The sequence below is a fragment of the Aethalodelphis obliquidens genome, unplaced genomic scaffold (genome assembly GCF_003676395.1).
Source record: "Aethalodelphis obliquidens isolate GAN/ISIS:26980383/991018 unplaced genomic scaffold, ASM367639v1 scaffold2, whole genome shotgun sequence".
NCBI lineage: Eukaryota > Metazoa > Chordata > Mammalia > Artiodactyla > Delphinidae > Aethalodelphis > Aethalodelphis obliquidens.
The window spans coordinates 9,137,463-9,155,474 of NW_020837946.1; the positions used below are offsets into that span (position 1 = coordinate 9,137,463).

Sequence of the window (18,012 nt, forward strand, 5' to 3'; positions counted from 1 at the left end):
GCCACAGCTACTGAGCCTGCGCTCTAGAGCCTGTGAGCCACAACTACTGAGCCCGCGTGCCACAACTACTGAAGCCTGTGTGCCTAGAGCCCGTGCTCTGCAACAAGAGAAACCACCACAATGAGAAGCCCGAGCATCGCAAGGAAGAGTAGCCCCCGCTCGCCTCAACTAGAGAAAGCCTGCACGCAGCAATGAAGACCCAACGCAGCCAAAAATAAATTAATTAATTAATTTAAAAAAATAATAGATTGTTCTTATAACACTAAATATATAAATCATCAGAAAATATCAGTATTTTACTTTTACAATTACAATGGTGAATGAGAGCCGAGTAGAAACGCTTTTGAGTGAAGAGATGAGAAAAGGCAAAAGTATAAAATGCTGTGACATTTTACTCTGAAATATGTCATGAACGAAGCAGATTTATCCGTCCACATGAAAGCTGTCAACAGAGGCAGAGAGGCAAACCATCACCGCCTCCCTATTGAGGCGGGAGAGAGAGGCAAAATGATAGACCACTGGGAGTGCTGGTGCCGCGCAGGATTTTAGGTTGATGATACTGCTCCTATTTTAGTAAAAATAATTATAATAAGGTAATAAGGCACTCAAATTATGAGGACAAATAATTATTGAAATAATCTAATAACCTATGCTATTTAACTATTACTTTAAAGTAGCCAACACATTAACAACTCATTTTTAATTATTTAGCTTTCAGCATCTATATTTATCTTATCTTTTATATAGATAGTAAGTTTTCAAATGGCCACATATGTGTTCTTACTGATTCATGTCGAATCTAGATTATTATACATGCCCATAAGCTTTCAGAACTCAGTTGATAAAACATTACACATGAAATTTTTTAAGCTGTTGGCATTTTGCATCGATGTTACAAATGGGTTGTAATTTGGCATCTACGCAGTTATGCTGTGCACACACACAGCTGCCGTATACACGTGGTATTAACCTGTCACTGAAAACCTGGCCCGGAGTGAAGTCTGTAACTTCCGGGCGAAACGAGGCAGCGGGAGCCGCACAGAAGCATGGGCCCTCTGCCTGCCTGCCAGCCACCAGACACAACTTTGACAGGCTCTTCATCTGCAGGAAGGAGACTGCATTTGATTTCACAGATGTCCCTGGAAATCCAAGACTGAGTGTTAAGGGTGTGTGGATGGGGGTTAAAGTCTGATCTGATATGAATCCAGGTTTAGTAAAACAGAAAAGAAAGAATCTGTCATTAAGCTATGGCTATGGAGCTGTTCCAGAAGGAGTGAGGGGGGGAGGACAGCCAAAGTCCCCTTCTTCCCCACCATTTGGGAGATTCCAGGGCATCACAGGAAGTTCCTCTAGCGGGAGGCAAGCGCGGGGTTGGGAGGGCATTATTTTTCTATGTAGCGAAGTGGAGATTGCAGGCAGGAAGAGCTCATGGCGTTGATAAGGTGATGGGAGGTTGAGAGCTACTTTGCTCTGTAGCCTAAAAGGAGTCACGAGACTATTTGCTGCTGTGAGTGCCTTGTCTGGGTACTTAATTGCCATGAGAAAGTAGGAAGAAAACAATTGTTAAATAACCCATCTCAGGGAGGTAGAATTTTCTCCCCTGAAACTGTACCACTTTTGCCCCTCTGCCAACTTAACAGAATACAAAATGTACTTGGGTTTTCACTCAGTTACCCACAGCCTGTGTTTTAAAAATTCCCTGTTATACTCACATGTGGAATCTAAAAAACACAACAAACTGGTGAATATAACCAAAAAAGAAGCAGACTCACAGATCTAGAGAACAAACTAGTGGTTACCAGTGGGGATGGGGAGGGGGAGGGGCAATACAGGGGTGGGGAAGAAGGAGGTACAAACTATCAGGTATAAGATAGGCTCAAGGATGTATTGTACAACACAGGGAATATAGCCAATATTTTGTAATAACTGTAAGTGGAAAGTAACCTTTAAAAATTGTATTAAAATTTTTATACAATAAAATTTTATATAAAATTTTTATAAAATAAAAATCAAACACCCTCCCCCCAAAAAATCCCTGTTATAATAGCGGTAACTGTCCACATTTCTTTGGGGAAGCCGCACCTCTCTTAGAAATATTTATGGGTTTATTTGACAACGTAAAGTCCTGGGAAGTTGGACTCTGCACGAGGTCTGCAAGCAGAATGTCTAGAATTCTCTCCGGCCATGTCCCAGGGCCAGATTAGAGGCTGTTCACGTTGGGGGATGGAGCCTGGCATCCCGGGTCCCGAGGGTGGGGGACCTGAATACCATCTTAGCGGAGCAGAGTCAGGAAGGCAGCTGCACTCAGCAGGAGTGTCTCCCGCTGCCCCTGTCCCCTCACAGTTCCCTATGGGGACATGCAGCCACCTACTCATGGATGGATTCAGATGACAGACACCAGGAAATAATTCAAAAGCCGTGTTCCCCTTTCCAACGCCTAGATAAAATACATACGTAATAAAAACCTGCTAATAATCATTTATTGTTTGTTACCATACAGCAGAAGCCTCTTTTCTGATGGGTGGCAGGGCATGGGCGCCTCCTGTCCTGCTGCCCCTGTGCTGGGGCCATGAGCTGACCCTCCCTGTGGCAGGGACCGTGGTTCGGGCAAAGCCCAGCAGAGGCGGTGTGCTGCATTTGTGTGCAAGTACTCTATGGCTTCTTGAATCAACAAAACCTTAGTTCTTAATCAAAGGCAGCAGAAGAGGTTTGGACACAGATGGAAAACACAGCCGTGCCTCAACTCTCCTGCAGGTAGGAATGTGTGACCCTAGAGCTCACTGCTCCTCTGGCTTCCTTGTTGTTGTATCCTCTTGCGGAGGTGCCGCTGGAGCTGCAGCTTGTTGGTGAAGAACATCTGTCTCCAGCCCATTTCCTGAGCCAAGGCTCTCATTTCTGGGGTGATGTGGTCACAGGCAGACTGGACGATCTGCTCCCACAGTTTGCCTGACGTGCACAACTGTGGGTGGAAAAAGTCAGAGGTGGGTGACATCATACATGGGTTAAGGAAAAGTTCACTCACTCACAACATCACTGTCCAACCCCTGCTGCCTGTGAGACAACGGAGGAAACACCACGGGTGCACAAAGGTGTGCCAGACACAGTTCTGACTCCAGAAACTTCCTCTTTGAGGAGAGGCAAGTGCACAAGTATCTAAAGGATGAAACAATATTCGATTAATGGAATAAATCGAGTCCTGATCTCATTTAAGATGCAAAATTTGAAAAAGAATAGATACATGTATATGTATAACTGAGTCACTTTGGTGTACACCCGAAACGAACACAACATTGTTAATCAACTATACTACAATATAAAATAAAAAGTTTAAAAAAAAGATGCAAAATGTGACACAGTTATAAACAGTACACATACAACATGATATGGTTAAGTTTACACACGCAACATTATGTGGTGAACTTCCAGTTAGCCACGTAACAGGCTGATAATGGTGTGGTCAACTGGTCTTCACCGAGGGCTGCAGCAGTTTCTCGAGGAAAAGCATTGCTAACTCCTGCTCAGCTTCATGTTTAACCCTGGCTTGAGTCACCTCTCCCCGGGCTTGTACAGAGGACACCGTAGGTCACTGCGGGCTACTCAGTAGCGAACCGCATTGAAGAGGACAAGCAGCCCTCGGAGACTGCCAACCAGCACACCTAAAATTTACACATTCCTGGTGCCAGGGTCCCGTCCTCATGTTTTATTCGGAGTCCTTTGCATGCATGACATCACACCATGCAACAGAGTGGCCTACAAGATGCAGTCGCTCCCCAAGCCTGCCAGACACATGGCAAAGGGAGCCGTTCTCTGGGAATAATCTTCCCAGGGATGTTCTTCTGCAGTCTGGGCCTTTACCTGAGGGCCATGAAGTTAAGGACAGACAAGACCCCTCTGGCCCAATATCTGCACAAGACCACTTTGCCCTCCCTCCAAGTTCAAAGCTGCCAGAGTTCGGCTTCCATTTACCCAAGATTTCCTACTAGGACTTTTTCAATCATCACTATCATTTACGGCAACTATGTTCATCAGTCTCCCGCTACTTTTTTTTTTTTTTTTTTTTTTTTTTTTGGCCGCACTGCTGGGCATGTGGGATCTTAGTTCTCCAGCCAGGGATCTAACCCACATCCCCGGCAATGGAAGCGTGGAGTCTTAACCACTGGACCACCAGGGAAGTCCCATCAGTCTTCTGCTACTAAGCACTCTTAACAGGAGATTTCCTAATCCCTTGCTTCCATGCCCCCAAATCTTTCCTAAAGTTAAAGCTTCCATTACATGTATTATTTCCGACCTTAGAGATAGCCGTGACTTTTTGGTACCTGTATGCAAGACTAGGAACATTGAAAGGTGCTTGGATATTTGATGCTGCGTAGTGATAACTCCGGTAATATGAAATGTGCTCAAAGAAGGGTCTCACGTGGGCCCCAGAACACTTCCTGGCTCCATCCTTCCTGTGCCAATTGTGCGCTCAGGGAAGTTCATCACCAACCTGATTCTCCTGTCACATGTGAAAATCCAGCAGTGGAAAGAATAGGCATGACAGAGGATCATTAAGGAGCCCACAGTTCCTTTAAACTGGTGGGGGGTGGGGAGCGGCGCAGAGCTTGTGGGCTGAGGCTCCTGCTTCCTGCTCAGACCCTCCCAGACACGGCCCCCTGGAGCAACTCACAAAGACTCCTCTTACAAGGAGGCAAAGAAACACAAGAAGCAGATGGGCCGCTGGAAGGTCAATAATGGTGGGAAACAAGATTATCTATGGATAATGATCTGTGCAGACCCTGTGTCTGTGAATAATAGAGTTGATCTGACTGACAAAAATTAGGTTGAACTAATTATTTCACTATTTAAAATTAGAGGGCAACTTTAACACTTAAATAGGAGAAGCAGACAGGCATGGTAAAGTCCCTCCAACTCCAGAATACTGAATCCAGTTGGGCTCTATTTAGAAAGGCGGGGGGCGGGTTCTGCAGAAAAGGCCTACACTCACTAATCATTCTTCCTTTCCTTAGAATTTGTTTTAGTTTCGTGTACAGCCTTTAGCCCTCAGCAGTCTAGACACAGCAAATTAGAAGGCTGGTTGATGCCATCAGAGGCAGAGTAGTGAAAGCAGAGAACAACGGGTTGCGAAACTAACAATAAGGGAAGAAACAGAAAAGAGAAATACAAACTAAAGTGACTATAGTTTGGTCCATTTAGTGTGGAGATAAGCTGCCCCACAATTTCCAATAGCCTATTCATTCCTCCATTCATCCATCCATCCAAACTGTATGGAACACCTATGGTACTGGACAGGGCCCCTTGTTTCAGACCACAGAACATATTCTATGTTGTTTAAGCTGAGAGGGATTCAGTACAGGCAATAGGAAGCTCACAGAATATCTAGTAAAACCAGAGGGAAACGTGCAATGCTCTACAGCCAGGAATAACGGCAGCTAGATGTATAAAATAGATAATTAATGATTAAAAATAATTCTACTATAAATACCCTTGTTACATATATGTTTATTAACACATGATTTTCTTTAAAGTACATTCTTAAAAATTTAACTATTCAAAAGAATTGAATATATACCATTAAAGTATCCTGTAGAAAGTGCTTACTGACTTATAATTCCTAGAGTAGTGTAAACAGAGCATCACCATGCAAAATAAATCCTCAGACTTCGTTGGCTATAAAGGTGTCTTCTTTTAATTTACATTTCTTTGTTTACTTATGAGATTGCTTTGTCGAACTTTGTTGATTTCTGTATTTCCTCTTTTGCTAATTGTTCATAATCTCTGTTCATTTTTGTATTACGGTATTATTAGTCTTTTACTTACCAATTTATAATAATTCTGCAAAGTTAATCATATGTTGCTTATTTTCTTTCTAAAGTTTGGGTTATTACTTTTTTTTTTTTTTTGGTAACATCTCTATTGGAGTATAATTGCTTTACAATGGTGTGTTAGTTTCTGCTTTACAACAAAATGAATCAGTTATATATATACATATGTTTCCATATCTCTTCCCTCTTGCGTCTCCCTCCCTCCCACCCTCCCTATCCCACCCCTCCAGGCGGTCAAGGGTTATTACTTTTACATGTGCAAATTAAAAACTTTTTTAATTTTGTTTACGGGGATAGAATCAAATCTAATAGTCTTTTTCAAAATTAATTAATTAATTAATTTATATTTTTGGCTGCATTGGGTCTTCGTTGCTGCGTGCAGGCTTTCTCTAGTTGCAGCAAGCAGGGGCTACTCTTTGTTGCGGTGCACAGGCTTCTCATTGTGGTGGCTTCTCTTGTTGTGGAGCACGGGCTCTAGGCGTGTGGGCTTCAGGAGATGTGGCACACGGGCTCAGTAGTTGTGGCTCGTGGGCTCTAAAGCGCAGGCTCAGTAGTTGTGACGCATGAGCTTAGTTGCTCCACGGCATGTGGGATCTTCCCGGACCAGGGCTCAAACCCGTACCCCCTGCACTGGCAGGTGGATTCTTAACCACTGCACCACGAGGGAAGCCCTAATAGTCTTTTATATATGGTTTCTGCCTTTGTTTATACGCCTATAAAGACTTTGTCTATTCCAAAAACATTTTTAAAAAATTAAAAAATATATAATAGATAACTAATGAGAACCTACTGTATAGCACAGGAACTCTACTCAGTGCTCTGTGGTGACCTAAATGGGAAGGAAATCCAAAAAAGAGTGGAGGTATGTATACATGTAGCTGATTCACTTTGCTGTACAGCATAAACTAACACAACATTGTAAAGCAACTATACTCCAATAAAAATTAATTTTAAAAAAAATCAGGGCTTCCCTGGTGACGCAGTGGTTGAGAGTCCACCTGCCGATGCAGGGGACATAGGTTTGTGCCCCAGTCTGGGAAGATCCCACATGCCGCGGAGCGGCTGGGCCCGTGAGCCATGGCTGCTGAGCCTGCGCATCCGGAGCCTGTGCTCCGCAGCGGGAGAGGCCACAACAGTGAGAGGCCCGCATACAGCAAAAAAAAAAAAAAAAAAAAAAAAATCAGTAGTCAGATTAAAAAATGAAACAAGAAACCCAGACTGTTCTAGAGGAAATCTCACTGCTTCTGCTCCCCAACACTCAGCACCTAAAGATGTGCTAACGCCTTGGACCGGACCCTAGAACCTCCCCTACAGGCCTCAGCGCCATGCTGGCAGGAAAAGCACGGAGGCTGCCCCACCTGGCTCACATCTTCCTTCCAAGACTCTTGCACGTGGGTCTACTTGACAGAGCCCAGGCTACGCCCAAGACACTACTTGCAAAGGCATCCATGAAATGTAGCTTTTATCTTTCTTACCTTCACAGCACACAAAGGCAACTCCGTGTAGTGTGAGGGAGCTCAAACGGGCGTGAAGCCAGCCAGCCCACTGCATGTCTCCTCTGTCTGACCTCCTGGCTGTTCTTATCCATACAGACCCTTCTTCTCACACATAGAGACCCTTCCTCTCACACGTAAGCTTCCCAATGACGGCAGTAGCAATGCTCTACCTAACGCAAAGCAACTGCCCCTCATACGGTGACAATGCGTTTATTCTCTGCCTTCACCTCCACCCCACTCCCGCCAAATCCCAGCAGTCACTACAAACCTCTGGGTAGTGTTTGTTACCTCTAGTTAATCCCAGTTCATCTTTGTATCCTAGAATTATAAAGTTAACCAGTACCGACTTGCCCTGTATAAAATAATAGAAGAAAGGGAAAGAGGAAAATATTGGTTTACATATAAATGTACATATCAGGGCTTCCCTGGTGGTGCAGTGGTTAGGAATCCGTCTGCCAATGCAGGGGACACGGGGTCGAGCCCTGGTCCAGGAAGATACCACATGCCGTGGAGCAACTAAGTCCATGCGCCACAACTACTGAGCCTGCGTGCCACAACTACTGAAGCCCGCGCGCCTAGAGCCCATGCTCCACAACAAGAGAAGTCACCGCAATGAGAAGCCCGCACACCGCAACGAAGGGTAGCCCCCACTCGCTGCAACTAGAGAAAAGCCCGCGCGCAGCAACGAAGACCCAACGCAGCGAAAAATAAATAAATTTTTTAAACATGTACATATCACTGGGTGAGGAAGAAAATATAGGGAGCTACTATAGTCCTAGGTTCTGCAACTGGTCACAAGCAGGAGTTGTGTTTGTAATTTTCTCATTCTACTACCCTTTCCACCATCCTTTTGTTCTCAGCCAGCACCTCAACTGGTCAAGCTGCTATACCTGCTGAGGTGATCCAAACCGTCTCCGGTTCCTGCTGGGTGTGAGTACTTCTTGATCTCTCAGGTAGAAGATGCTTTAGTCTTCTTTAAATAAGTTTTGCCATTGAACAGGCCAGTATTAGAAGGCACTCACAGAGGGAAATCCCTGGCTGTCCAGTGGTCAGGACTCTGCACTTCCATCGCAGGGGCCAGGGGTTCCATCCCAGGGGATTCCTCCCTGCTTGGGGAACTAAGATCCTGCAAGCTACGCAGTGCAGCCACCCACAAGAAAAGAAAAAGAAAAAAAAAAGCACTTGCAGGGATGGTCCGGGTTCCAGAAATACTTCTCTGTAATTCCACTGTGAACAAGCAACTCTATTTTTCTCTAATAAACATGATTAATCACCAGAGCCAACACAGTAATGCCCATTTGGGGATTTTTTTTTTTTTTTTTGCCTGTTTGTTCAGTGGCATTAGGAGCCCCAGATAGCCTGGGAGCACTCTTCATTCTTTTAATTTCTAGTTCAATGGAGTCATTGTTGTTCTTTAGGCGAAACTATTCATTCTTTGACTATCAAGATCCCTTACCTACTAGAAGCCTAAGTTGTGGAGAAGGAAACAACACTTTTTCACATGGGTGACTATGTATGATTCTGAGATGATACTCCCACTTCCGTCCTTTGATTGTAGCTACAGAAGAAACAGGACCACATTCTGGCCAGTGACCGAGACCATATAATACATCCTGTAAGACCGCGCTCCAACGTTGTAAAGTGTTGTCCGTTAGCTGATGAGGGATTAAGCGCCTCCAAGAAGCCGTGAGGACAAGTATTTCTAGACAGTGGAGTATGCAAGCTAAGAGCAGGAAATTGTGTACTCATTACCGTATTTATTTATGTCTACTTGTTTAATAAATGAATTTATTTCAGCAAAATAATCTGAAGCAATCTTGTACGGGCTATGACGATGGAAAAATAAGGCATTTGGTCAGTTTGCACACAATGCTGCTGAAGGAGCATGGCGTGCCACAAAGCCGAGCCACACCCAGAAGAGGTAACCCATCCAGGGAGGACACATCGCTGCTTTCTCCTTGGTGACAAGCGTCCAGTGTAACTGACCTACCGCCTCGTTACTGATTGGACCCCCTGGAGCATGGCGCCTTCCTGGGGACTCGGCATTGCCTCTCCTGTGACAGTGGGCAGGTTAATCTTGAAAATAAGAGACTCATGCAGTTGAGTCCGTGCACAATTTCCATCCTTGCCACCTGGGTATTTGGTTTATGAGCCCAGCTGGGGAAAGGAGCTGACTGACACCCATAGAGCAAACCACCTTATCATCTCATTACTGGAAGCATCCTCGGCACTGAGTGCTCTTTGGTGAGCAGTCACATGGGACACAAATACCTTGATTCTTTGGCTTATTCTGAAAAGTCCACCCAAATACCTCTTCCCCAAAACTCCTCATTAATCTCCAAATCTTGTTCTTTTCAAGACTTTGACCATCTAGGCAAAACATTAGCCTTTGCCCCACAGAAATCCAAGAGCTGTTTCTCAATAGCAGAGAAGTTATCTGTAAAAGCATCCATGCCTTTACTCTAAAACCCTGGAGGTACGAGGTGTAATTTTCCTGATGACGCATGCCATAACTTTCAGCAAGGATCCAGATAGACCATGGCCATACAGGCCACAGACACTCTGAGCACCATGAAATCTGCTGGATCACAAGGAGCCAGTGACTCAGCTGCTTACACTGCAAGCTGGGCCCCATTTAAAACTGGCAGCTTTATGGGTTATTTGGTAAATGAATCAGAGAAGCAAACTCAAATGTGCTGTATGTTACCTTAAAACTAAAAATATCCACAAAGAGCTGTGCTGTTTTCTTAGTATAGGAAATTACAATAAGGCAACGGATTCTAGATAACGCATTGAGATGGCAGGCCTCTCAATTTTTTTTTTTTCTTTTTTTTGCGGTACGCGGGCCTCTCACTGCTGTGGCCTCTCCCATTGTGGAGCACAGGCTCCGGACGCGCAGGCCCAGCGGCCATGGCTCACGGGCCCAGCCGCTCTGCGGCATGTGGGATCTTCCCGGACCGGGACACGAAACCGCGTCCCCTGCATCGGCAGGTGGACTCTCAACCACTGTGCCACCAGGGAAGCCCCTTAAAGTATTATTTTGTTGTTGTTGTTGTACGCGGGCCTCTCACTGCTGCGGCCTCTCCTGTTGCGGAGCACAGGCTCCGGACGCGCAGGCTCAGTGGCCGTGGCTCACGGGCCCAGCCGCTCCGCGGCATGTGGGATCCTCCCAGACAGGGGCATGAACCCGCGTCCCCTGCATCGGCAGGCAGACTCTCAACCACTGCGCCACCAGGGAAGCCTGAGTAGTTTGTACTTCTTTTTTTGTGTGTGTGGTACATGGGCCTCTCACTGTTGTGGCCTCTCCCGTTGCGGAGCACAGGCTCCGGATGCGCAGGCTCAGCGGCCATGGCTCACGGGCCCAGCCGCTCCGCGGCATGTGGGATCTTCCCGGACCGGGGCACGAACCTGCGTCCCCTGCATCGGCAGGCGGACTCCCAACCACTGCGCCAGCTCCCTGACATCAACGATGTCACCAAGGCATCCAAGGTATCTGCTACTCCTGCTCATCAGCATGATGTCACCAATGCAGACCAGCATGTAGGAAGGTGACAGTATCAATATCTCTGTGATGTAAGTATGACTCAGCTGGAGAACTGACATAGTCCTGAGGCAAAATGATGAAAGTACGCTGCTATTCCCATGAGGTGAAAGCAAATCTACTGTGGAGTTCTTTCTAGAAAATCCAGGAAGATATGAGGATGGTGGCCAGGCAGGAGGCGAGACAGAGTCAGATGATAGATATATTTTGAAGGTAGAGCTCATACCACTTGATAATGAATTAGATGAGAAGGAAGAGGAAAAAGAAGAATTAAGGACGAGTTTTTGGCTTGAGCAGCTGCGTGAATGTTGCCAAGGACAGAAAAATAAGACTGTGGGAGAATTAGAATTTGTAAATAAGTATGTGTGTGGGGAAATTCAGAGGTCTGGTTTGGATGTGTTAAATTTGAGATGTCTATACTGCTAGATCTAGGAGGAAGCATTGAGCATGCAATGAGATATAAAAGTTAGGAGTTCAAAAGGGCAACTCAGGGCTGGAAACGTATGTTTGAAAATTAGCTGCATGTAAATAATATTTAAAGCTATCATCTCAGTGTGACTGTAGATAGAGAAAATGGCCCAAGGAAGTGCTCTAGGACATTCCAGCATTAAGCAGTCAGGGCATAAAGTTTTCAGCCAGGGAGACTGAGAAGAGCAAAGAAAACCTGGAGAATAATGAAATGTGTAAATGCTGCTGAAAAGTGAAATAAGATGGGAATTAAAAACTGACTGGTGGGACTTCCCTGGTGGTCCAGTGGTTAAAACTTCACCTTCCAATGCAGGGGGTGCAAGTTTGATGCCTGGTCAGGGAGCTAAGATCCCACATGCCTCGCAACCAAAAAACCAAAACATAAAAAACAGAAGCAATGTTATAACAAATTCAATAAAGACTTTAAAAGCGGTCCACGTCAAAAAAAAAGTCTTTCAAAAAAAAAAAAACTGGTGTATTTTACAAGGTGATGGACAATAGCAACCTCGACAAGAGAAGTGTCAGTGGCTTAGTGGGGATGGATGCCTGGCTAGAGTGACTCCAAGAAAGAATAGGAGAGGAAGTAGAAATAGCAAGTACAGAGAATGCTTGAGGAATTTTGCTTTAAGAAAAGAATGGGGAGTGAGGTCAAGGCAATTTTTTTTTAAATGTATGTTTATGTGCTGATGGAAATGATCCAGTAGAGGGGTAAAATTAATGATGCAGTGATGCGTGGTGAAGAGGGGTAACTGCTGAGCCAAGTTGTTGAATAGGTGAGGGGAGTGAAATCCACAAGTGGAGGCGTGGCCATGGATGATAACAGGGAGAATTTATCACCTGCAACAGGAAGTAAAGCAGAACGAGGCGCCAGCAGAACTGGCGAGTGGCCTGGGAGGCCATTCTCTTATGACTGCTTCTAGTTTCTCATTGAAATAAGAAGACTCAACATCAGTGAAGAGTGAGGAAGAAGGTGGGATACAGAGACTTGGGGAGAGAGAAGAGGGTGTAAAATAGACATCTCGGAGGGTGAAAGAGAGAAAGAAACTCAGTTCTTTACAGGAAAAGTATTTTATAGGCATAGTGTAGTCTTTGGTTCTGAGTTGGTTTCTAAAGCCAGACACATGTTCAGAAAACACAGTCCCAAGAAACACAGAAGAGAGGAGAAATGAAAAATTAAGGTCTCTTTTTTCTAGTATGGAAGATGTTAAAGCAGGTAACTGTATTTGAGAAAAAATACTATTATGATACTATCTTCATTATATGAATCTTAACGTACACACTGCTTTGTTCGGGATTTCCAGTTTGTGGCAGAGACCGCGACGCTAACCAAGTATTCCCTCTCTTCTCCCACATCTCCCTGTGCCACACAGTTACGTGGGGCCGTGTAATTTGTTCTGGCCAAAGGACTATGAGTAGAAATGCTGTATCAAAACAGAGTGCATGAACCTCAGCTGTCTCTTCCCTGCCGCAGTGACTAAGGACACCACGTGCTTCAGATGGTTCAGTTACAAGACGGTGGAGTCTCTAATAGCCTGAGTTGCTGCAAGACGTTGTGGAGCAGAGCCTCCTGTCAGCCCACAATGAGTATGAATCATGAATGAAACAAACAGATATTATTGTCTTAAGCCACTGTTGTTTTAGGGTGGTTTGTGATCCCAAGTCACAATTTCTAACTTGGTCTATCCTAATATAGTTATTATGGAAAGCTTTTGAATTTTTCTAGTATTTGATATGTAATTGCAACTTAAGGATGACTACAACCTTTGAATCCTCCACAAGATAATGATGGGGTCCTTCTTGTAGTGCAACTCGTTCAGAATAAAATCACCTTTATGGAATTCCATCAGTGAAATGATAAGCTGGTATAGACTCAAGCCATCTTCTGACTTTATTCCTTCTGTTAAATTTCATGGTTGCAAACTTGGTTCATTAGAAGTGACTCATAGGCTTCCCTGGTGGTGCAGTGGTTGAGAATCCACCTGCCCATGCAGGGGACATGGGTTCGAGCCCTGGGCCGGGAAGATCCCACATGCCGTGGAGCAACTAAGGCCGTGTGCCACAACTACTGAGCCTGCACTCTAGAGCCCTGGAGCCCCAACTACTGAAGCCTGCGCACCTAGAGCCGTGCTCTGCAACAAGAGAAGCCACTGCAATGAGACGCCCGCGCACCACAACGAAGAGCAGCCCCTGCTAGCCACAACTAGAGAAAACCCCGCGCGCAGCAACGAAGACCCAATGCAGCCAAAAATACATAAATAAATAAATTTGTAAAAAAAAAAAAAAAAGAAATGACTCATAGACAAATATTTAAAAGATATATGAAAAAGGAATCTGAGCTACCACAATTATATAGATAAGGATAATGAAGACTGTGACATGTCCTGAGGGGGCAGGACCTTTTCTGCCTTACTGCTCATGGGATGCTTCCATGTGGCCTGAGGAAGAAAATACTTTCATGGCTTTGAAAGTATCATTGTGGGACCTACCTGCTGTAGCTGCAGTCTACCTGAGGGAAAAAACACATTCCCATACTTAACTCCATCTTATGAAAGACAGAACCTGTTCCTCATGTTCTTCAGGGACGAGCTGATTTGAACGCTGGCCCTGCCACTTAGTAATTAAGTCATCCTGGACATTCTACTTATTGCTCCGAGCCTGGTCTCCATGTCTGATCTTGCATTTGGTCACCTGAGGAGGAGAATAAACTGATTCAAGCACACCAGCCATAGAGTAAGGCTGCCCGGGCACAGCACCTGGCTCCATGTTCATTATCTGTGTGCTTTACCTGAGCTTCTGTTCCCTCCTTGAAAATCAGGACAAGAGAGTCTCTACTCATCCATCTTACGGCACTGTTTGAGGATTGCACTGGATGACATACATTCAGCGCTTAGCACGTAGTAGATATTCAATAAATGGAACTTATTATGATTATATGGAAATGATACTAAACTTTTAGTGCTGTGAGGATTAGGAATAACATATATAAAGCACATGGAAAAGATGTAATCAACGGGCGGGAAGGGGAGACAGAATAGATGCTACCTCAGCCATTTCTGAGGAGACACCGGAAACAAAGTCCCCATAGGCACTTAGCCACTGGGGGGCCAGTTCAGTTGCCATAGTTGGGAGTCTAGGGAGCACCCCGCAGTGCCAGGATTGGGACAACCCCGCCACCATGCGACAGCTGTCTAAAAGTGACCTGACTGTGCCCCTAACTGATGTCCCCCATCGTGGACCATCACTTCAGCCCACCAGGCCACACCCAGCTGCCCACTATCCACCCTGCCCACAATTCCAGACAGCCAAGCATCCCATTCCCACCACCCCTGGCCTGGCCTTGGCACTGTCCTACTTTGCTCCCACGTGTTCTGACTTCTTTCTGGGGGAGGTGAAAAACATGTAAGCGTTATCTCTATTTCATGACACCATTACACTCACTTTCGAGCAGAAAGCAGCCAGTGGTGGTTACTTTCATACTTCATGTTACTCTAAATGTATTCCAATAAGGGAAAAGAGTGAATTTCAAACAGAAATTAATAGTATAATCAAGCATAATCGTTTAAGATCCTTTCTGCGTAAATATCAAAAGCAAAAACTATTATATTCACATCATGAAGGTTACAGTTAAACAGCAATGCTGAATCTTCTGATAATGACAGCCCCCCAAACATTTTGATGTTAGGCAGGTCCTTCATTATCTTATCCCATCTTCAACAGTTCTTCAAGGTCCAGTTTCTCTACTCGGATTACAACATATTCTAAATATAAACAAGAAAGGAAAACTCTTAGAAAATATCTTAATATTAAAAAATAAAACAGGACTTCCTTAGCGGTCCAGTGTTAAGACTCCATGCTCCCAATGCAGGGGGCATGGGTTCGATCCGTTGTCGGGGAACTAAGATCCGGCATGCCATGCCACACGGCCAAGAAAGCAATAAAATAAAATAAAATAATGAAAAATAAATAAGTAAGTAAAAATAAAACAGATCTGAACCTCCTTTTAAAACTCTGAACTCTGTAACACTAGTATAGGTGACTACCCCTTTCCCAGCACAATACATTTCAGGATATCAGTGTATCTTATATAACAGAGATTATGGAAGAAAATGATGAGGTTTTGGAGGAAAGGAAGGAATTCTTACAAGAGAGCTGAAATTTCTACCAGTGTAACTTCATTTATGACTTATTATATTTTACAATGAAAATATTCAGTTTTGTTTTGTATTATAAGTTGGTTTACAAAATACCCCCATCTAGGACTCCCAAACCCTGGGGCTCTTTTGCTTGATAGATGCCAGGTTGCAAAACACAAAGTACCCATCCTGACTATGGTTCCAGCTGCTTTGATCCAAACATAGCCAATCGTGGATTTAGCTCCCCCTGGAGGTGGTGCATGAACTTAACACACATAAACTACATTCAAGTTGAAAGGGATCCTAGGGTTTATCTAGTTAAAAACTTTCCTTTTATAAATGTGGAAATTAAGGCTTAGAGGGGATAAGGGTGTGACTGCCCAAGGTTCATGGTGCAGAGTAGCTGAGCAAAGAACAGAACCCAGGTCTCTGGTCTCAAGCTGATTTAAACATCCACACTGCCTGTACACAAGTGGAGTTGGAAAAACAACAGCCCCGCCCCCATCCCAAGCTTCCAGCCTTTCAGAGTCTCATGAGATATTTTGTCTGTACAATTTTAATATCAAATGGTCAAATTCTTGGCCTGGATGCTTAGAATTGGGTTGCAAGACAATGCAGACGCTGGGTCCACCAAGACCTACCCAATCCGACTTGGGGCCTGGCCTGTTTTCACCTACTCCCTGGGTGCCGTACCTACGTGGCCAGACTTGGGGATCACAGTCATAGGGAATTTGGGAACATAAGGAAAAATTTGTTTCTCTGTAGGCCAGAATGTGACAGAGGAGAGATTTTCTTCCTCCGTGGGCCTGTTCCTGAGTCAGTACCAAGATGGATATGTTTATTTGCTAGTCATGATCGTCCCTTCCCCTTCTCAGCATTCCCCAGGAAGAGTCTACGTGGCAGCCTTACCTTAGTGAGCTCACTGCAAGCCCAGGGCTGGCCCTCAGTGTGACTTTCTGGTATACTGTGACGTGGGACCCACCTTTCAGGGGTGTGCTTATATTAGCCAAGCTCCCAGAGGCTGCCTCTTTACCCTGAGAAATATAACCATCCACCCACGAGACCTTCAGATGCTCATCCCTGGAGGCTCCACGGCTTGGTCAACACGGAATCAGAGCAAGGGCAGGCAGCCAGATGGCCCTGATTGCTGGTGGCATTAAGTTTGATAAGTGGAAATTTCCATCCTTGGGTGTGGGCCAGCACCACGGGCTCTCCCAGGCTCAGGCCCCCGTCCACCCAGAGTCCCTACACCCTCTGTGTCTCTCATGTGTCTTTATGCTTCCAGGGCAGACCCACTTCTGCAGAGTCCAGTCTAGCCATAGTGTGGGGCGTTATTTACAAATAGCAGAGGGGAAACAACCTAAATGTCTATCAGTAAGGATCTAGTTTAAAAAATTATGACTTGTCCATATAATAACAACTTAGGGCACTTTTCTAAACTGAAGATTTATAAGTACTGACAGAAAAGAGTGTCTAAAATATGTTGCGAAATAGGAAAAAACCAACAAAGAACAATATATAATATGCTACCATATGCTTTTTTTTTTTTTTTTTTTTTGCAGTATGCGGGCCTCTCACTGCTGTGGCCTCTCCCGTTGCGGAGCACAGGCTCCGGACGCGCAGGCCCAGCGGCCATGGCTCACGGGCCCAGCCGCTCCGCGGCATGTGGGATCTTCCCGGACTGGGGCACGAACCCGTGTCCCCTGCGTCGGCAGGCGGACTCTCAACCACTGCGCCACCAGGGAAGCCCTACCATATGCTTTTTAAAAGGGTATGTGTACATGTATATATGCTCACACATCTCACACACACACTTATATGTGCACAGACTCTCTCTGGAAGGACATATGAGACACTGGTAATATAATTGCTGCTGGAGATGAGAATTAGAGGAATGAGGATCAAGAATGAGAGGGAGGGACTTCCCTGGTGGTCCAGTGGCTAAGACACCGTGCTCCCAATGCAGGGGGCCTGGATTTGATCCCTGGTCAGGGAACTAGATCCCACATGCATGCTGCAACTAAGAGTTCGCGTGCCGCAACAACTAAAGATCCCGCATGCTGCAACTAAGACCTGGTGCAGCCAAAATAAATAAATAAATAATAATAATAAAAAGAATGGGAGGGAGAATTACTTTTTACTACACATTAAAAGACATATAATTTTTTTCAATTTTCAACCTGGTTATTGTAATGCAAATCGATTTTCTTTTTCAAAAATATAAACAAAATGGATATAGCACAAAGCCCAAATGAGAAGCGTTCAGGAGTTAAGAGTGATGGGTCACGAGGGAAGCCATTCCTCCGAAAGGGAACAGCATAAGCAAAGGCCAAGGGGCCCAGAGAGCCCAGCACATGGGACAGCTGCACGCAGTCTACTTGGCTGGGGCTGGGGGCAGGAGCTGGGGCCAGGGCACCACGGCCTGAAGTGCCAGCTAAGACTTTGGATCTCATTCTGAAAATGATGGGACATCACTAAGTGTCACTGAGCAGGGCAGTGATATGACCAGAGTGCATTTTAGAAAGGCCACGCTCAGCCCGCATGGAAGAGCT

At 45.1% G+C, this 18,012-nt stretch overlaps 1 protein-coding gene across 3 annotated transcripts in view; it reads right to left on the minus strand.

The window, feature by feature from the left end:
* Positions 1-1,938: 1,938 nt before the first annotated feature.
* Positions 1,939-18,012, minus strand: part of FBXO36 (F-box protein 36) — a 101,702-nt gene continuing 85,628 nt past the window's right edge. For 2 of the 3 annotated variants that reach the window (XM_027119320.1, XM_027119330.1), the window contains exon 4: positions 1,939-2,959. In XM_027119320.1, coding sequence (XP_026975121.1) covers positions 2,771-2,959 — 189 coding nt within the window. In that variant the 3' untranslated portion in view covers positions 1,939-2,770. The remainder of the gene's footprint in view (positions 2,960-18,012) is intronic. The other variant, XR_003435427.1, reaches the window with a different exon arrangement.